The 16,364-nt window shown below is 45.7% G+C and overlaps 1 protein-coding gene across 5 annotated transcripts in view; it reads right to left on the bottom strand.

The window, feature by feature from the left end:
* Positions 1-8,249: 8,249 nt before the first annotated feature.
* Positions 8,250-16,364, bottom strand: part of UIMC1 (ubiquitin interaction motif containing 1) — an 81,137-nt gene continuing 73,022 nt past the window's right edge. For all 5 annotated transcript variants that reach the window (XR_004691976.3, XR_015948199.1, XM_035105822.3 and 2 more), the window contains 3 exons: positions 11,632-11,695; positions 9,588-9,630; positions 8,250-8,714 (listed from right to left, as the gene is read on the bottom strand). Coding sequence is in view for 3 of the 5 variants with exons in the window: in XM_035105822.3 (XP_034961713.3) it covers positions 8,501-8,714; positions 9,588-9,630; positions 11,632-11,695 (321 nt within the window). In the remaining 2 variants the exon portion in view is untranslated. The remainder of the gene's footprint in view (positions 8,715-9,587; positions 9,631-11,631; positions 11,696-16,364) is intronic.

A 16,364-nucleotide genomic window follows, 5' to 3' on the forward strand; every position in this document is an offset into this window, starting at 1 on the left:
TCTCCACCCGCGAACGAGATGGGAAGCCACAGTTTTCATGCCCCACATTTAATCAAATAACTGGGATCATGTAATCTTTATGCAGTAAGAAACGGCAGCGCCCTTCCAGACTGGCATTTTATTGCGGCCATATCCTGCAATATTTTTTTGCCACAACAGTAGTGCATCAATGGTAGGGTCAGTTTTGCTTTATTAGTTGCTCTGTGATGCTTCCCCAATGCTACCACATTATTGCTGTCCGGAGGGGCTATAGCGTAACAAAAGCTGGAAAACCTTCCCCCTCCTAAAATTGCGGTATGAAAAGTGACGAGATTTCAGCAGGTATAGGATATGCACTGATTAGAAATGAAGCAGCATGACTACCCAAAAACTTTTGCAGCCACAAATATTATTGAAGATGGGATCTCATAGGACTGCCCCGATAAGATCACGATTACGCAAGGGAAAGGGCGTCGGTATCTTAACAAGACTGTTGTTTTTGCTTGCACAGATTTGCAAAGCTATCCAAACATTTTCCGCATCTGATGAAGTAGCCTCCAGTCCACAAAAGCTTGTGCCTTTAAAAGAAATGTAAGTCTTTAGGCTCACTTGGTAGAGCATGAGCTTCATAATCTCAGCGTTGTGAATTTGATTTCCATATTGGACAAGAAACCTGCATTGCAAGGAGTTGGACTAGATGATCCTTGTGATCCCTTCCAGTTCTACAATTCTATGAATCTATATGGCACCGCAAGATTCTTGTTGCTTTTGGAATCATTGGACATCCCAGGTTTTGTTTTTCCTGGTGCTTCTCACTTTCCCCCTGTCCTGTGCATTTTCCCCTCAAGGCTACTTGTAAAGAATTTAGCAGAGTTTTACTGAACAACACCTGAGACAATCTCTCTCCGCTGCACGCACTGCGGTAGATGGGAGGCATGTGTGCCTTTGCAAAACTGAGCATAGCTCAGCCACTCCACATTCATCCCTCTGGAAATCACACTCTAGTAAAACAACTACTATTTATCTTTTCTACAGCGCCATCAATGTGCTTTACGGAACAAAGTAAGAGGGGCTCCCCTGTTGAAAAGCACTTACAAGTGAAAATGGGGCAAAGAGACAGGAGGGGAAAGGGAAGTGGATCTATATAGCAGTGCACTCACAGGCGCACACGCATGGAGCAGTAGGCATAAGTTGGAGTAGGAAAAGCGAAGACGTTCAGAGAAGGGCTTTGCTAAAGAAGTGGGCGTTGAGGGTACAATACAGAGATGACAAAGTACCTTATAATGACTGTCCTTACAAGATGCTCAGGTTTGTACGTCAGTGAATCTCCAAAAGATTTGCTGCTTTCTGGACGCAGTGGAACATAGGAAATAGTCTAATATTGAGTTAGACCAATGTCCCCTGTAGCTCACCATTGTCCACATTGCCTGGCAGCTGCCACCTAGGGTTTCAGGCAACAGAGAAACTCGATTCACTTTGCATTTTAAAGGCACATCTATCAAAGCCAAAAAATGATTTGCAAACCGAAAATACTAGAGAAAAAGAGAAACGGAGAGAACCGAAATGGACAGATTATTCCATCCCTAGGGCAGCCGTCTCCCCCAGCACTAGGTGGAGATGCCAGGGACTGAACTTGGGGCCTTCTGCATGCAAACATTTGCTCTGCCACTGAGCCACGGCCCTTTCTCCTTGTGATATTAAGAGGGTTTCCCTCAACAGACTTAATGGATTCTAATGGGCAACAGGGGAGGAATTTTGTGGCGAGGTGGCAGTGGGGACTGGGAACCAGAGTTGGAAGGGACCGCAAGGGTCATCTAGCCCAACCCCCTGCAATGCAGAATTATTTTGCCCAACGTGAGACTCGAACACATGACCCTAAGATTAAGAGTCATGCTCTACCAACTGAGCTATCCCAGTAACTCTATGAAGAGTACACAGTTTAATGCATACCCCCCTTTAAAAAAGAGGAATTCTGGGAAGTGTAACTTGTTAACCATGCTGGGAATTGTAGGTCTGCAAGGGATAAACTACAATTCCCAGATCCTTTTGTGTGGGGAGTGCAGTTTAAATGGATGGTGCGTGTGCAGCCTCCATGAGAACAGATACTTTTCTCTCCCTCTTGGAAGGAGAGGCTGTGGGATGATGCAGCTTGGTCCCCGGTTGACCTGTAGCAAGTAAGGTAAAGATAGGGATAACTGCCTGATGTTCATCTGTTGCTGCCCAAGAAATCTGCAGCCATTTCCTACTGGGCGCTGTTCCTGTCAGCAGAAACATTTGATAAGAGCCTCTCGACTGAGACTGAAGTCAATGCATTTCAGATTAGCATGTGCTTCTCCGCTCTCGTCTTCTGGGGATCAGCGGCTACCAGTTCTCGAGATCGGTTTCTCTCATTACCACCCTGCTACTGCAGAGAGCATCCAGGCAAGGGAAGATGGCTATGCTAAGCAGTTATTCCTGCCGATGGGGAGAGAGTGCCTCGTAAGAAATGCCTATGGCTTCCTGTGCAGCAACAGATGGGAATCAGGCAGCTCCCAGATTCCTATTTCGACCAGGTTCCCCTCCCGGTTCAGATCATGGGAGGACCTAGGTACATCCTTTGCTGAGAAAAGGGATTTTTCATACATGAGCAGGCTGAGGAGAGGTCAACCTCATCGCTGCTCCCTCATACGGTTGCCTTAGCTTATTGCGGGCTCCTTTTCTGCGAAGGACAGTCCTGCCAGCGGGCTGAGGGGTGGGGGAGGACAGGCTGTCTGTGCAAATGCGCTGTGTGCTGGAGAATGGGGAAAGGGAGATAGTTTAATGAATAATAAAACATATTTGAGGCCTCCGTGACAGCTGGGCAGAGGTTCAACAGCAGAGACCGCCACAAGCTGTCTTTGGGCAGCAGCCTCTCCGTGACCAACAAGGGCGAGCACAGGACCTGACAGCAGCTTTTCTAGAAAACACACTTGCTTTCAGCCTCTGTTTCGAACAGAGCTGGTGAGTGAAAGGTTGAGGCTCTGCCATCTCCCTCCCTGTCCGGTCAGCCCTAGGAAACACTTTCTCCTACCCTATCAGCTCTTTGTCATTTCAGCAGCCAAGGGGCAGGCCTCCTTGGTCTGATGTCATGCAGGTGGGTAAGGAGTTGGGGGTGGAAGCTGGGGGGGGAAGGGGGTGGTAGAAAAAGAGGGGGGTCCTGCATACTTTTGGCTCTGGTTCCAAACACTTTGGGCCCTTGCCCTTGTAAGAAATGGGAAATGTCACTTTTTCATAAAAGGCCAAAGGCCTCAGACAGTTCCACCATCTGAGCAGAAGGTTGTAACAGCTAAGGAACCACAAACTCACTTTGGGGCTTATCTTTACTGGCTTGTGGGTACAAGCCCGAAAACAGGGCAGCTTGCTGCTAGAATGTGGTTTATCATTCTAGCGCTTCAACACGCTTCAGCAGGGGTTAAACTTGTGTATGCCTAAGGGGTGGTCAGGACATGGGTTTATCGCTTGGGTAAATGTGTAAGACCATAGGAACATGCTTCCTTATAATGACAAGTGTAATTAAGCGTGATGGTCTCTGATTTCAGAGGGACGGGAGATGTCAATAGAGGTGGAGAATTTAGTATTTTAATTAGGCACACACATCCCAATCAATGGGGAAGCGGAGGAGGAAATTTGCATTTGGTTGAAGGAAATACAGTCAAACCTCCGTTATGGAACGTTTTCAAACGTTTTGGCTCCCAAATGCCAAAACCCAGAAGAAAATGTTCCGGTTTTCAAACATTTTTTGGACCTGAACATTCGATGCGGTTTCCGCTTGAGTGCAAGAAGCTCTTGCAACCAATCAGAAGCCGTGCCTTGGTTGTCGAACGGTTTGGAAGTCGAGCGGTCTTCCAGAACGGATTACGTTCAACAACCGAGGTTTTACTGTATATGCTTGTGTTTTACTGAATTTGTGTGCGCCTGCTTTTGGGACACCCTGCTTCTTGCAAGAAACGTGTAATCAATAAAACTCTTTGTTGCTTCACCCATTTTGCTCAGACTTTACTTCAAGGGTCCCGGGACCCAGAGTCTTGGGACTGGCGTTTTTATATCTCACACCCCACAGCCCTGCCCACCATTGGATCTAGCCCTGCCTTCCTCCCGCCTGCAGGAGAGTGGCCCTCCACTACTTCCAGTTTTCCTGAACCCCTGGCCTACCTGGCAGCAAGTCAGTATACCAAGTCCAAAGTCCGAGGGTCGATCCATACAAGTGAAGTCCAAAATCCAAAGTCCAAAGGTCAGGAAATGAGTCAGGGTCAATCCAAGCAGCCAAGTCCAAAGTCTAGCAGGCAGGTTACAGTCCAGAGTCAAACCTGAACCATGGAGGTCCAGGAGCCTCCAAGTCATGGGCAGTTGAGCAGACACAGCCCCTCAGCTCTGCTTCCCCTTTGTCCTTTGCATGCTCATTGCAGCATCTGGCTTGATGAGGCGTGTGACCCTCACCTGTCCTGAGCCTAGTCCAGCTGAGGAATCACACCTCTCCTCCCAGAGCTAGCGAGCTGCACCTGGCCAGCTAGAGAGCTGGGCTGTGGGCCCTTGCCTGCCTCAGCCACCCCTCCCCTGCTCCCTATGCTTCAGAGCCCTCCATGTTCAGGGAGACAGCTTGCTCTGGTGTAGCTAGACACCCTTTGTCGGGATCCTCTTCTTCCTCTTCCTCCTGCCCGTTGTCCTGCCAGTTCATGACACCAGGCTGGACAGGGTTGGTAGTCCAACATGAGATTGACAGCCAGTGTTGGGAAAAAGTGACCAAACAACTGAGAAGGTTAATTTGCACTTTGGGGGTTTCAAAACACCCATTTCATTCTGGAAGTTAACATTTAAAGTTTAACAAACGTAACCATTATTACTATTACTGCTATTTTTATTACGGTACTACTACTATTTATATACTGCCCTTCATCGAAAGATCTCAGGGTGGTTCACAAGAACCTTAAGGCAATAATGTTAAAATTGCTTACTCGAGTGTTTTACACCTTCACAAAAGCAACGCAGTATCTGTAACAGGGAGTGTCTGGGCTTTCCACAGCCATATTGCTACCACCAAAACGGCACTTTCTCTCCCAATTGCATTTGGGGGGGAGGGCACCTGGGAGTGATCTGGGGAATGGTCTCTGGGAATAATCTTGAGGTCTAAGTATACATGGGAGGTGATTAGGGTTGCCAGACTCAATAGAGGACAGGACTTCTGTGCCTTTAATTGCCCTGCTCTCTTTTGAGTCTGGAAACCTTAAGGAGAAACCAGCAGACCCTTTGTTTAATTTCCAAGCAAAGGGTCTGCTGGTTTCTCTTTAAGGTTTCCAGACTCAAAAGAGAGCAGGGCAGTTAAAGGCACAGATGTCCTGTCCTCTAGTGAGTCTGGCAGCTCTAGAGGTGATCCTTTAGGTGCTCTGCCTTTTCTTCATTTGATTGCTTAAATGACATATTACATGTTGGTGATCTGCTCTCCGATCCCAGTTTCTCTACCGCTATTGCCACATATTCCCTGATTTCGCCTAACACTATCATGCTCTAAAATATTCCTTAAGGAATTTGTGTCTGATGAGTCTGATGTACCCAGCTAACAAATAAAAGTGATGCAAAAACCACCATATAAGCCCTATACTACTCCTACTTGGTGATTTCTCTATTGGCTTGGAATGGAAAATAAAATAGAACTGATGGCTGGTTGCACCTTAGTAGCCCCTGTGTGGAGATCCCAGTGTTGACACTGGAGAACTTCACCTAATGCATAAAGTACGTGCCCAGAACCATGCCAGAGTGTGGTCACCCTAGTTTTGCGACACCTGGGATCAGGATGCTCAGAACACCCTCTCCCTCTTAGCTTCTTTGAAGCCAGTCCGCCACACAAAGGAGACAGACACGGCTGCAGAAAAAGGTGCAGCCAGGCTTGCAAAGCAGAGATTATTGCTGCCCAGGCTACATAGCCAAGCTTTCCTTTGTTTGCTCACTGCTATCAAGTACCCTGAGTGAAAGTGCTCCAATCGAGCGGCGGTACAGGCTGACAATTTCCGTGAGACGTCCGCTAGACACCGTGCAAAGAGACAAGTGGCTGTGTCCCAAGGTGACACCGTCCGCCGCACGCCCTGGGACTGTGTCAGCTTTGCCTGGAAGGCGGCTTGTGGGAGCGGCAGCCGGTGGGATCCCCAGCTTGCAGTGGCTGCTTTCGGTGGTGTCTCCTTGAGCCGACCCTGAGCGCCGGTGACAGCTGAGCTTGGGAAAGTCATTCTGCTCTTTCCTTATCACCAATTGAAAAGATAAACAAGGCGTTTTGCTTCCAGCGGCAGGCCTGCAGTGGATTGACAGTTAACGAGGAAGAAACCAGGAGGGTTTATTTTATGCAGACATCTTTTATGCAATGAAATTGGAGAAAGATCTCAGATGCACTGAAATTTGGTGAGTTAACAAGGGAAGGAGTGCCAAGGCAGTGGAGGACATGGCAGCTGAAGACATGGCAGCACCAAAAACAGCCTATTGCTTTTTAAATTCATTTTCGACCTTGCCTTGCCATCAGCTTCAAGCAGCAAGCAGAATGATTCTAAGCAGTTAAGTTCCACAGAATTTAATGGGCGTCACTCCCTAGCTCAGGCTGCTTGAATTACAGCTGCTGGCTCAGGGCCCATTCATGGGTTCAGACAAAACTTTGAGGAGCCCACGGGACTTGGGGAGCAACAAGGCTCCCTATGGTACTGGGTGAAGGTGAAGGGTAACACTACCACTCTTTTGGCCATGTAATGGACAAAGCCAGCAAACTCTAAATAAAGCCCCCCCCCCATTCTTCCAGCCAGGTAGGGTTGGAACTCAAGACGCCTGAAGCCCAGATAAAGGAAAATCTATCCTGTATCATTTCCCCCCCCTGAAAAGGGAAACCCCTTCTACCCCTTCCTTTCTCTTCTGCACATGCAGAATGCACATATGGCTTTGCAGGACACCTCTAGGCCACTAAAATCCTTCTGTCTTTAGCAGGAGTCGACACCAGCCTTTTCACAGTAGATAAAACAATGTCCCATTAAGATAGGATGTCATCCTTCCTTTAGTTCTCCCTGGCCTCTGTAAGCAATTTAGAGACAGGGATTTCTTTGTTTTATGTGTAATTGCTGTTACCTGTAACCTGCCCTTGAGCTCTTGCAATAGCGCAGGCTCTGCATCAAAATAAAATAAAGTCCCAAGAATGCACAGTATTTTGTAGGAACATGGAACAATTAGGTAATAACAGAACATCAAGGTGTGGGCTGCTCGCTTTTGCTGTGCCACAGGCCATGTTAGATACCCCTTGGGCCTAATTTTTAGATTCGAAGCTCTTTCAGGCAGGGACTGAATGAATTATATTACGGTACAGTACCCAGCACAACAGAGCTCAGGCTAAATGTGGCCTTCAATTAAAATTAAAACAGCAGCCGAGAGGGGATTGATCATAGGACAAGCAGGGGAGCCACACTATTGATACCACAGCCTCACAGACCTGCTATGTGTGCGTGTAACTCAGGGTAGCAATTGGCAGCCTATGGACCCCATTTGATTGGAAATCTACCCCAAAGCCCTTTGGCCAGGGATAATCCAGCCTACCAGATTTAAGAAGTTGGCCATTTCTGATTTAATTTAATTTAACCTAATATATTAGGATGAAAACCCAATTTTTGACCTCTTTTTCTCCTCTTTTGTATTTATCGATCTGTGCTCAAGTCATGGTACCTGCCCGTGTACAATGTAAGCCAAAGACTGGCTAATCTTGTCCATCACACTCATATTCCATCAGCGGTGTGAAGTTAGTATAAAACAGGGCAGGCTATAACCAAAGCTATATACACCTCTATAAAGAATCATTGTTTTTAATGGCAGAAGCACACCTTTATGTCTCTCTCACTCATATAAAAGGTCTTGAAAATGCTCAGCTTTGGCTGGACCGCTCACCAAGTTTTTGATGTACAGTATGCGATGAGATGCCACATACTGACCAGTGGGCATTTTTATGGACACCTCATGAGAAGAGAAGAATCCTTGGAAAAGACCCTGATGTTGGGAAAGATTGAGGGCACTAGGAGAAGGGGACGACAGAGGACAAGATGGTTGGACAGTGTTCTCGAAGCTACGAACATGAGTTTGACCAAACTGCGGGAGGCAGTGCAAGACAGGAGTGCCTGGCGTGCTATGGTCCATGGGGTCACGAAGAGTCGGACACGACTAAACGACTAAACAACAACAAAAGGTTGTGAAGTAATAAAATAAAACAATAATAAAAAGGATTCCCAAACAGCAGCAGATTGCAGATTATAAAAACATAATAAATATATTTCATTTTCTTTTATAATTGAAAAGCAAGGTTGAAGAGGCATCTATAAAGTACACAACCAATTCAATACATGACAAATCTTGTACGGTTCATACAATATGTACAGAAGAGGGATGTCTGAAGCTGGTAGAGAAGTTGCGCTCTTCCTGCCAGACAAAGTCGGTGGAATGGAAGGGCTTGCTTCCTATTCCGTTTCCAGGCCCTTTTTCCATTGTGCGATGCTCAGTATTTCTTCCTGCTCCTGAGGCTGGCTTTGGCTTGTTTCTGACTGCCAGAGCCAATGGTGAGCTGTTTTTTGAAGTCCACTAGGCAGTCTTTGGCTTCAGAAATGGAGGTGAAAGATTTAATTGGAGAGTCACTACAACCTGCTTGGGGAAAGGTGCTCTGGACATTGTGACTGCACTCTGCTTTCTTTTCCGCCTTTGCCAAGCTGCGCCTGATGGGAAGGAAATACAAAAGAAAACAAAATGTAAAACCAGACAGCTAGTCTTACAACGTGAGTCTGTAAGCCATAGTCTTACAAAATGCAACTCTTCCAGCTTCTTCCTCTTTATTTATTTAATGCATTTTACCCTGCCTTTAGGTCCCCTTCAAGGTGGCTCACAACCTAAGTTGAAACGTCCTACGAAACACATGCAGTAATAAAGATAAAAAGAAGAGAAAGAATATTGTACAAAATAGAGCAAACATATAAAACAATGGGGAGGAGGAAGAATTATACTAAAGGCACGATTGAACAAAAAAGTCTCAGCAACCTGCCTAATCACCAATAATGAAAGCCCAGTGGGACACCCTGGAGGAGGAAGCCTCAGACTCTGGGGACCAATGCAGAGAAGGCCCTGTCTCCGTCACTTTGATCTGCAATGACAACAGGGTGCAGAGCAAGCCTTCCAATTATTAATGCAGCAAGCAGGGCCAGGTCATGTAAGAGAAGGTGATTCTTCAAATATTCTAGTACCGGTTAGGGCTTTTTAGGCTATCAGTAGCGCCATAACCTGTGCCCCAATACATACTGGCAACCAATGAAGAAGATATAAAATGAGAACTCTGCTGTCTAATGTAGTCAACACCTCCTAGTGTTGCACTCAGAGTTATTTCTTCCCACCTGCACTCAGAGTTATTTCCTTCCTATTCAGAAGTGGCTGAGTTCCTTGTCCATCAATGGCAGAAACTAATGTTACATACAGTCAACTTTCTACTTTACTAAAGCCTTTCCTTTAGCTTTGCTGATAGCACGGTGCTCAAAACCTGCACTAGGGTGATCATACTTTTGCTATGGCAGGTGAAAGACCCTGTGGCACTAGCTCACCTTGAGTCGTCTTCTCCAGATAGTGCGGCAGCCTCCTCTGCATCTGAAATGAGAGTGCATCACAGGATCTTAATCCCACTAGCAGTGGTCAAAATTCCAAGTCATAGGAAGTGCAAGTTCCATTTTATTTTGCACTAGTGACTGCTTAGAAGTCATTATGGCAAGTATGCAGTTTATATATAGAAATACATAAAACCTCATCTGGAGTATTAGTTGTCCAGTCTGAGCATTACACTTTGAGAAGGATTTTGTAGACAAATTAGAACAGGTTCAGAACACATTGCTTTGGGGGGAGGGGAGAAGAACTTTAGTTTTTTTTGGGGGGGGGACGTTGTCTTTTACCATAAAGTAGCCTTCCTCAATCTGGTATCCTCCACATGTTTTGGACTATTATTCTCATCGTCCTTGGCCCTTGGCCCCAGCCAGCATGGACAATGGTCAGGGATGAAGGGAATAGTAGTGGGCATAAGATTGAGGAAGGGTGCCTTAAGGGTTCATAATATTACAAGGTGAGCAGTGTGTGTGTGTGTGTGTGTGTGTGTGTGTGTGTGTGTGTATGAGTGTGTGTTCTTGCTTAAACAATCATTGTGTGTTCCCTGAAGGCCTTTCTACCCCTCCTCAAAGACAACTGATCAAATTAAAAAGGGGCAAATATACAGAAATGACCTTAAAAGGAACTGGGTATATTTAGCCTGGAGAAGGTTGAGGAGAGACACAATAACACCCTTCAAATACCCAAAGGATTGTCACTCAAAAGAGGGCAAAGCCTTGTTCGCTGTTTCCCCATTGGGCAAGACAAAATCTAATGGGTTTAAGATTAAGGAGGGTAGAACTCAGCTGAATGTTTGGGGAAGCCTCCTGGCAGCAAGAGCATCTTGACAGTGGGATAGATTACCTAGAGGGGTGGTGGGTTCTTCCCCTTGCTAGAGGTCTTCAAGCAGAGGTCTAAAATGTCCATCTATTGATGATGCTCCAGTTCTGTATCATGTGCACTGAGCAGGGGGGTGGACTGGAAGGCATAGAAAACCCCTCAAAACCTACAACTCTGTGATCATGGCTGGCCACTCTTTCAAGACAATGTTCATTCCAATGAGAAGCTGCATCCCTTGGAAAACACTGCTCAGCCAGACTGGATTTGGCAGAGGAGGGGGAACTCTACCTTTTCTGGTGTTGCAATCTTGGAAGGAGTCCTATGGCAACAGATGGAGCTTTAAAAATGATTTTGTTTTAGACTTCTATCACCTGAACCTACGCCTTTTACAGAGACAAACTAAAACCAAATGTTAGCAGAAAAACTGGAAATGAAAAGATTTTTTTTTTAATATAGCTGAATAATTACTATGCAGGGGAAAGGAGGCGGATGGGTTTCTGCTGCCTTGTTTCAAAAGAGACCTCTCACAAAGCTTCTGGGGATGTTCCTTCAAGAATCAAGACACCCAGTAATGACTTTTGCCCTCATTATGGCCAAACAGCTTTGCTAAGACTAGAGCAACAGAACTGTGGTGCGCAAAGGCCTGGGTCTTTCTTCAGAAAAAAAACCATGCATGTGCGGGAGAATAGCAGCAACCAAGGCTGATCTATGCTCTAGAGATAGAAGGCAATCATGTTCTTATGCTATGTTAGAGAGCAATGGTAGAATCAATATATCAGCAGTAAGGCAAAGGTGTGGTGAATCTCAGGCCCGGGGGCCAAATGCAGACCTCCAGACATATCTATCTGGCCCTTGAGACTCTCCCCATTATCTCTCGCCAGCCCTGCTCCATGCCCTCCTTAAGTGTGTTTGCCTGGCTGGAATGTGCCTAGGAATGAACTGCAATGGGTGCTCTTCTTTGCTTGGATGGTGGATGGAGAGAAGTGCATGGGTGGCAGGTTAGAAACCTCTGGTGTGGCTGGAATATAGCATACTGTACAAATAATCTAATGCTCTACCCATTTTTGCCTCTAGTCCTGCTGCCCACCACTAGCATGTGGCCCATGAAGGCATGTAGCTCTCCAGCTGAACAAGGTTTCCCACCCATGCAATGAAGTGTGCTGGCTCTCCTACCTGAAGCCTTGTGTTCAGATTGCTCCAGCATGCTCAGGAGGTGGCCTTCCATTCTTCCCTTCTCCTGTGGCAAAGTAAGAAAACATCCCCATTAGGTCCTGCACAAATAGAGCCCCTAAGGCAGAACATTTCCTAATATGTATTCTGGACAGAGGCAAAAAGGCATTGGGAGAATGTCACAGAGAAGACAACTCCCTGAGTAGAAGGCACTTGGCAATGTAACACCGGTTTCAAAATTATGTCAGTCTGGAACACAAAACATTTTGGAACCTGTACCTTATTTCAAAACTTGCACATCTCCTGTGGCTCGGGATCCATGGTCAAAAGCTTTGCCAGAGCATGGGAAGAAAGGGTTGAGTCTCATAGAAAGCTGGTGTGTAAAAGTAGGGGGAGAGAGGAGCAATGAACAATTTGCGAGTGTGCTGAGCAAAGAAGGCCATCCCATTTTATCTTCTATTTTCTTTAGTAGATATTGGCACAGTGTTTTCAGGCACTTCTTTGCAACCCTAATGTTCAGGAACATGAGTTGTTGTTTTTAAGACAACTATGATTATTGGAGATTGGGACAACTGGCTTTGAAAGCCATAATCCACTTCTCCCCATGGGTCATCTGAGTAAACAAGATTCCTAGACATCCTGTTTGTAGGTGCACTAAATTGGATAAGCAGAGAATGTTCTACTGGAGGTGTGCCATAAGGATCGACAGGCAAGGGCTCCAAGTCTAGCCTTTGCAAATAAATTTTGTCCCTTGTTTTGTCAACTTTCGTATTTCATTCTGTAGACTGAGGATAAGCTCAGCCTCTTGTCTGAAGGAAGCACCATTTTGACATATTCTCACTGAAGATGTCTAAAATATGCACAAATCAAGCCAGGTAAAGAAGTTCCATGAGCCGAGATAAACGGAAAAACAGAGAAATGATTATTTGCCCAGATCTTCCAGTTTTTAACAGCTTATGGGGAGAGAGATGACATCTTCTGGGCCTTAACACTCTAGCTGCAAACTACTTATGCAAAATCCCTGCACCAACCTTAAAAGGTAAAGGGACCCCTGACCATTAGGTCCAATCATGACCAACTTTGAGGTTGTGGTGCTCATCTCGCGTTATTGGCCGAGGGAGCCAGCATACAGATTTCAGGTCATGTGGCCAGCATTACAAAGCTGCTTATGGTGAACCAGAACAGCACACGGAAACAGCGTTTACCTTCCCCCTACCTACCTACCTACCTACCTACCTATTTATCTACTTGCACTTTGACGTGCTTTTGAACTGCTAGGTTGGCAGGAGCTGAGACCGAGCAATGGGAGCTCACCCCTTCGTGGGGATTCAAGCCACCAGCCTGCTGATAGGCAAGCCCTAGGCTCTGTGGTTTAACCCACAGCGCCACCTGCATCCCGCACCAACCTTAGACACTACTAATTCTAAAGGGATGGAAGAGAATATGATCAGGTTGCTGAAAGGAGCTGCAATCTGTTGTGGGCCCACTGGCCTCCTGTGACACTCTTTGCTATGCAGATGAAACTTCCCTAAATGTCTCTGTCACTTCAAAATGTTAATTGCCATGGAAGTGATCCCAGTTTATCTGTCCATTTTCCTCTCTACCCAAGAAATCCCCTGCCTGCCCAGCCCGGCAGCAGCATACAAATCAAAAGCCAAAGATGGATGGGAGCATCTAGCAGTGGTCAAATATGTATATTTGGCTGTAACAAAAGAAGGGCTTAGTGTAGAACAGATTTGGTGAGAGGCTCACAAAAAAGTCACTAAAGATTAGAAAGAATTTGGGGATTTATCATCTGGATTACATGCTATGGCAAACATAATTAACATGAAACAGACATACACACACATCCCATGATGGTATGCCAGGAGGTAACAAAGAAGAACTGTGTTGTTATATTAGAACTGAGATGAGATGTTATGAGAGGTCCCTGGCTGTCACAAAAATAAAAATCCCCAGACCCAGCAAAGGGATTGATGGTAAAGAAATGCTAAGTGTAGTGATGCTGAATCCTGCATTTTAGGTTATTAGCTGTGCTGGGGGAGTAAGAAGCCAGAGGGGTTGTAGGATTGCTGCTTTTGGTGGTAGCTGTAGGGCAGGGTCCCCAAACTAAGGCCCGGGGGCCGGATGCGGCCCAATCACCTTCTAAATCCGGCCCCCAGAAGGTCCGGGAATCAGCATGTTTTTACATGAGTAGAATGTGTCCTTTTATTTAAAAGCATCTCTGGCTTATTTCTGGGGCCTGTCTGGTGTTTCTACATGAGTAGAATGTGTCCTTTTATTTAAAATGCATCTCTGGGTTATTTGTGGGGCATAGGAATTCATTCATATATTTTTTCAAAATATAGTCCGGCCCCCCACAAGGTCTGAGGGACAGTGGACCGCCCCCCTGCTGAAAAAGTTTGCTGACCCCTGCTGTAGGGCATCTAGTTTCAGTCTAGGAATCAAATGGAGACCAGAAACTGCATTCTGATTCTGTTATGCTGTGCATCTGTTGGCCAACTAAATACAATCCACCATTAATCAAACTCTTTTAGTTTATTTTAATTGCTCACCAAGTTCTATGTGGTAATCAGGTAGAATACTAAAGTAAATTTGTCAACTTTGAAGGTTCCAGATTCTTTAGAGATTATGATTCTTCCTTTAAAAAAAACACTCAGAAAAATCTTATGTACATCAAAAAATTCTGGGCAGGCATTCCTCCAGCTCCCCAAGGAATACAGACAGGGCAGAGAGAGAGAGAGAGAGAGAGAGAGAGAGAGAGAGAGAGAGAGAGAGAGAGAGAGAGAGAGAGAGAGAGAGAGAGAGAGAGAGAGAGAGAGAGAGAGAGAGAGAGAGAGAGAGAGAGAGAGAGAGCCTCAGGAGAAGCACACTTTCCGTTCAGAACATGCAATGCCCACGTCTTGTGAGAGCATGTGGAAGCTCCTTTGTACAGGTACTGAGGAACAAGGGAGATGACCTGGACCTGGAACGCCAAAGGGGTGTGTAATGCCTCCTGTTTAGTATAAGACAGGCTCTGTCCACATCGGAAGAGAGAGATTTGAAGTCAGTGGCATTAACAGAGGCCTCCCACAGTGCTGGAAACTGCATAACACTTGGCTGTGTCCCAGCCAAACTCATCAACAGGCAATCTCGTCATTTGCATGCGAATCCCCGAGGGCCTGGGGTATGTGATGGATTTAAGGGATTAGACAAAACTGAGACATCATGTTGCATCTTCCTGCTGAGAAATCACATTGCCTTAGCACTCTTGCTGCTGCCATGGATTACAACCTCCCTGTCAGAAATAAATCAGCAAGGAGGCTGCACGCAGACCTCTACCACAAACAAGATGGGCAGTGCGCATAAGGTAACAGGCAAGTGCATCAGAGGGCGCGAGGGCACCAGGATGCTGATCCCCATTTCATATGCCGGAGGTTAAATGCCCACAAGGCATTAGCTGAAGGAACATCAGTGACCAATGCGAAGGGAGAGGGCCAGCTAAATTATCATATGGTATACAGACCAGGATTAATAGTGTTTTGACAAAATAATTATATACCAAGTCTGTCATTGCATAAAGATGATAGTATAATTGAAAACAAAGGGCTGCAGCAAACTGGGGCCCAGTGAATGATTCAGGAAAAGTGGCCTGTCAAAAATATCTGAATGTCTGCATTCCAGTTAATACTGGGAACACCCATAAATTTTAGTTAACTATGGTTTGCACCTATGTAGTGTAGACTTCGTGGCAAAGGGGTTATCTGTAACACATACTCTGCGCTCAGGAGGCGGCACAGTTGCCTTTTGAAAGAACAGAAACTCCTGAGAAACAAGCTCTAAGAGGTACAGGTGTGTAGTATAGACCAGTGTCTCTTTTTGCCAAGGGAGAAGTATAAAGAGTTTGGAACCATGTGTTTGCATCTCTCTCTCTCTCTCTCTCTCAAAGAATATGGCACTCTAATGCACACTCTTCTAAAGAGTGTCAACTCAGACTCTTTCATGATGCCTGCAGACTTGCCATGTTACCAGCAGCAGACATAATGTGAATGAGAGCTCGCCAATGTCAATACCTTTATTCTATGTTTTTGCCTGTGAATTTGGTTTTAAATGTGTCATGTCTGAATACTGCAATGCAGTACTTTTAAATGTACATATGTTCCTGGAAGCAAATATGTAAGTCACTGTGGTTTGCCTTGGACAAGATGAAGTGAGACAAGTAAGTGTAACAAATTTAATAAATGATGGTGGTAATGATGATGATAAACTATTTCTGCAACTGCCCCCTTCATGGCCTTTGGTGGGCATGGCATGGCATGACATGGAAGCATTATGAGCTCCTGGATCATATGTGAAAGATGTCCCCCCAATTCTCACTGATAGGTTCTGCAATCTGGGGAAAAGCAGTAGGGCAGAGCCTGTCCTTTCTCCTCAAGGTCCCAACTTTGGGCTAGATCAAAACATATTTGCATTTGCTGTCTGTGCCACTGCAGGAAACAATGTATTCTTCTATTGTGCTGCCTACAAAAGGACAGGCCATAAATGTTCATAACAGACAAATAATATTATGAGATGAGTGCAGAGATGATAACAGCATCCATTTTCACAATGTAGCTATGGTGCAGCTTAAACAACAAAATATACAAATTGCAGATGAACATGCAGGTAGAGAAACATATAACAAGAACACAAAAAGAGAGGGCTGTCTGTTTGGGGACTGAAGGGCAGCAAGGCATGCCTCTTACGGATATTCAGGG

Source organism: Zootoca vivipara, chromosome 2 (assembly GCF_965207765.1).
Source record: "Zootoca vivipara chromosome 2, rZooViv2.hap1.1, whole genome shotgun sequence".
Classification (NCBI taxonomy): domain Eukaryota; kingdom Metazoa; phylum Chordata; class Lepidosauria; order Squamata; family Lacertidae; genus Zootoca; species Zootoca vivipara.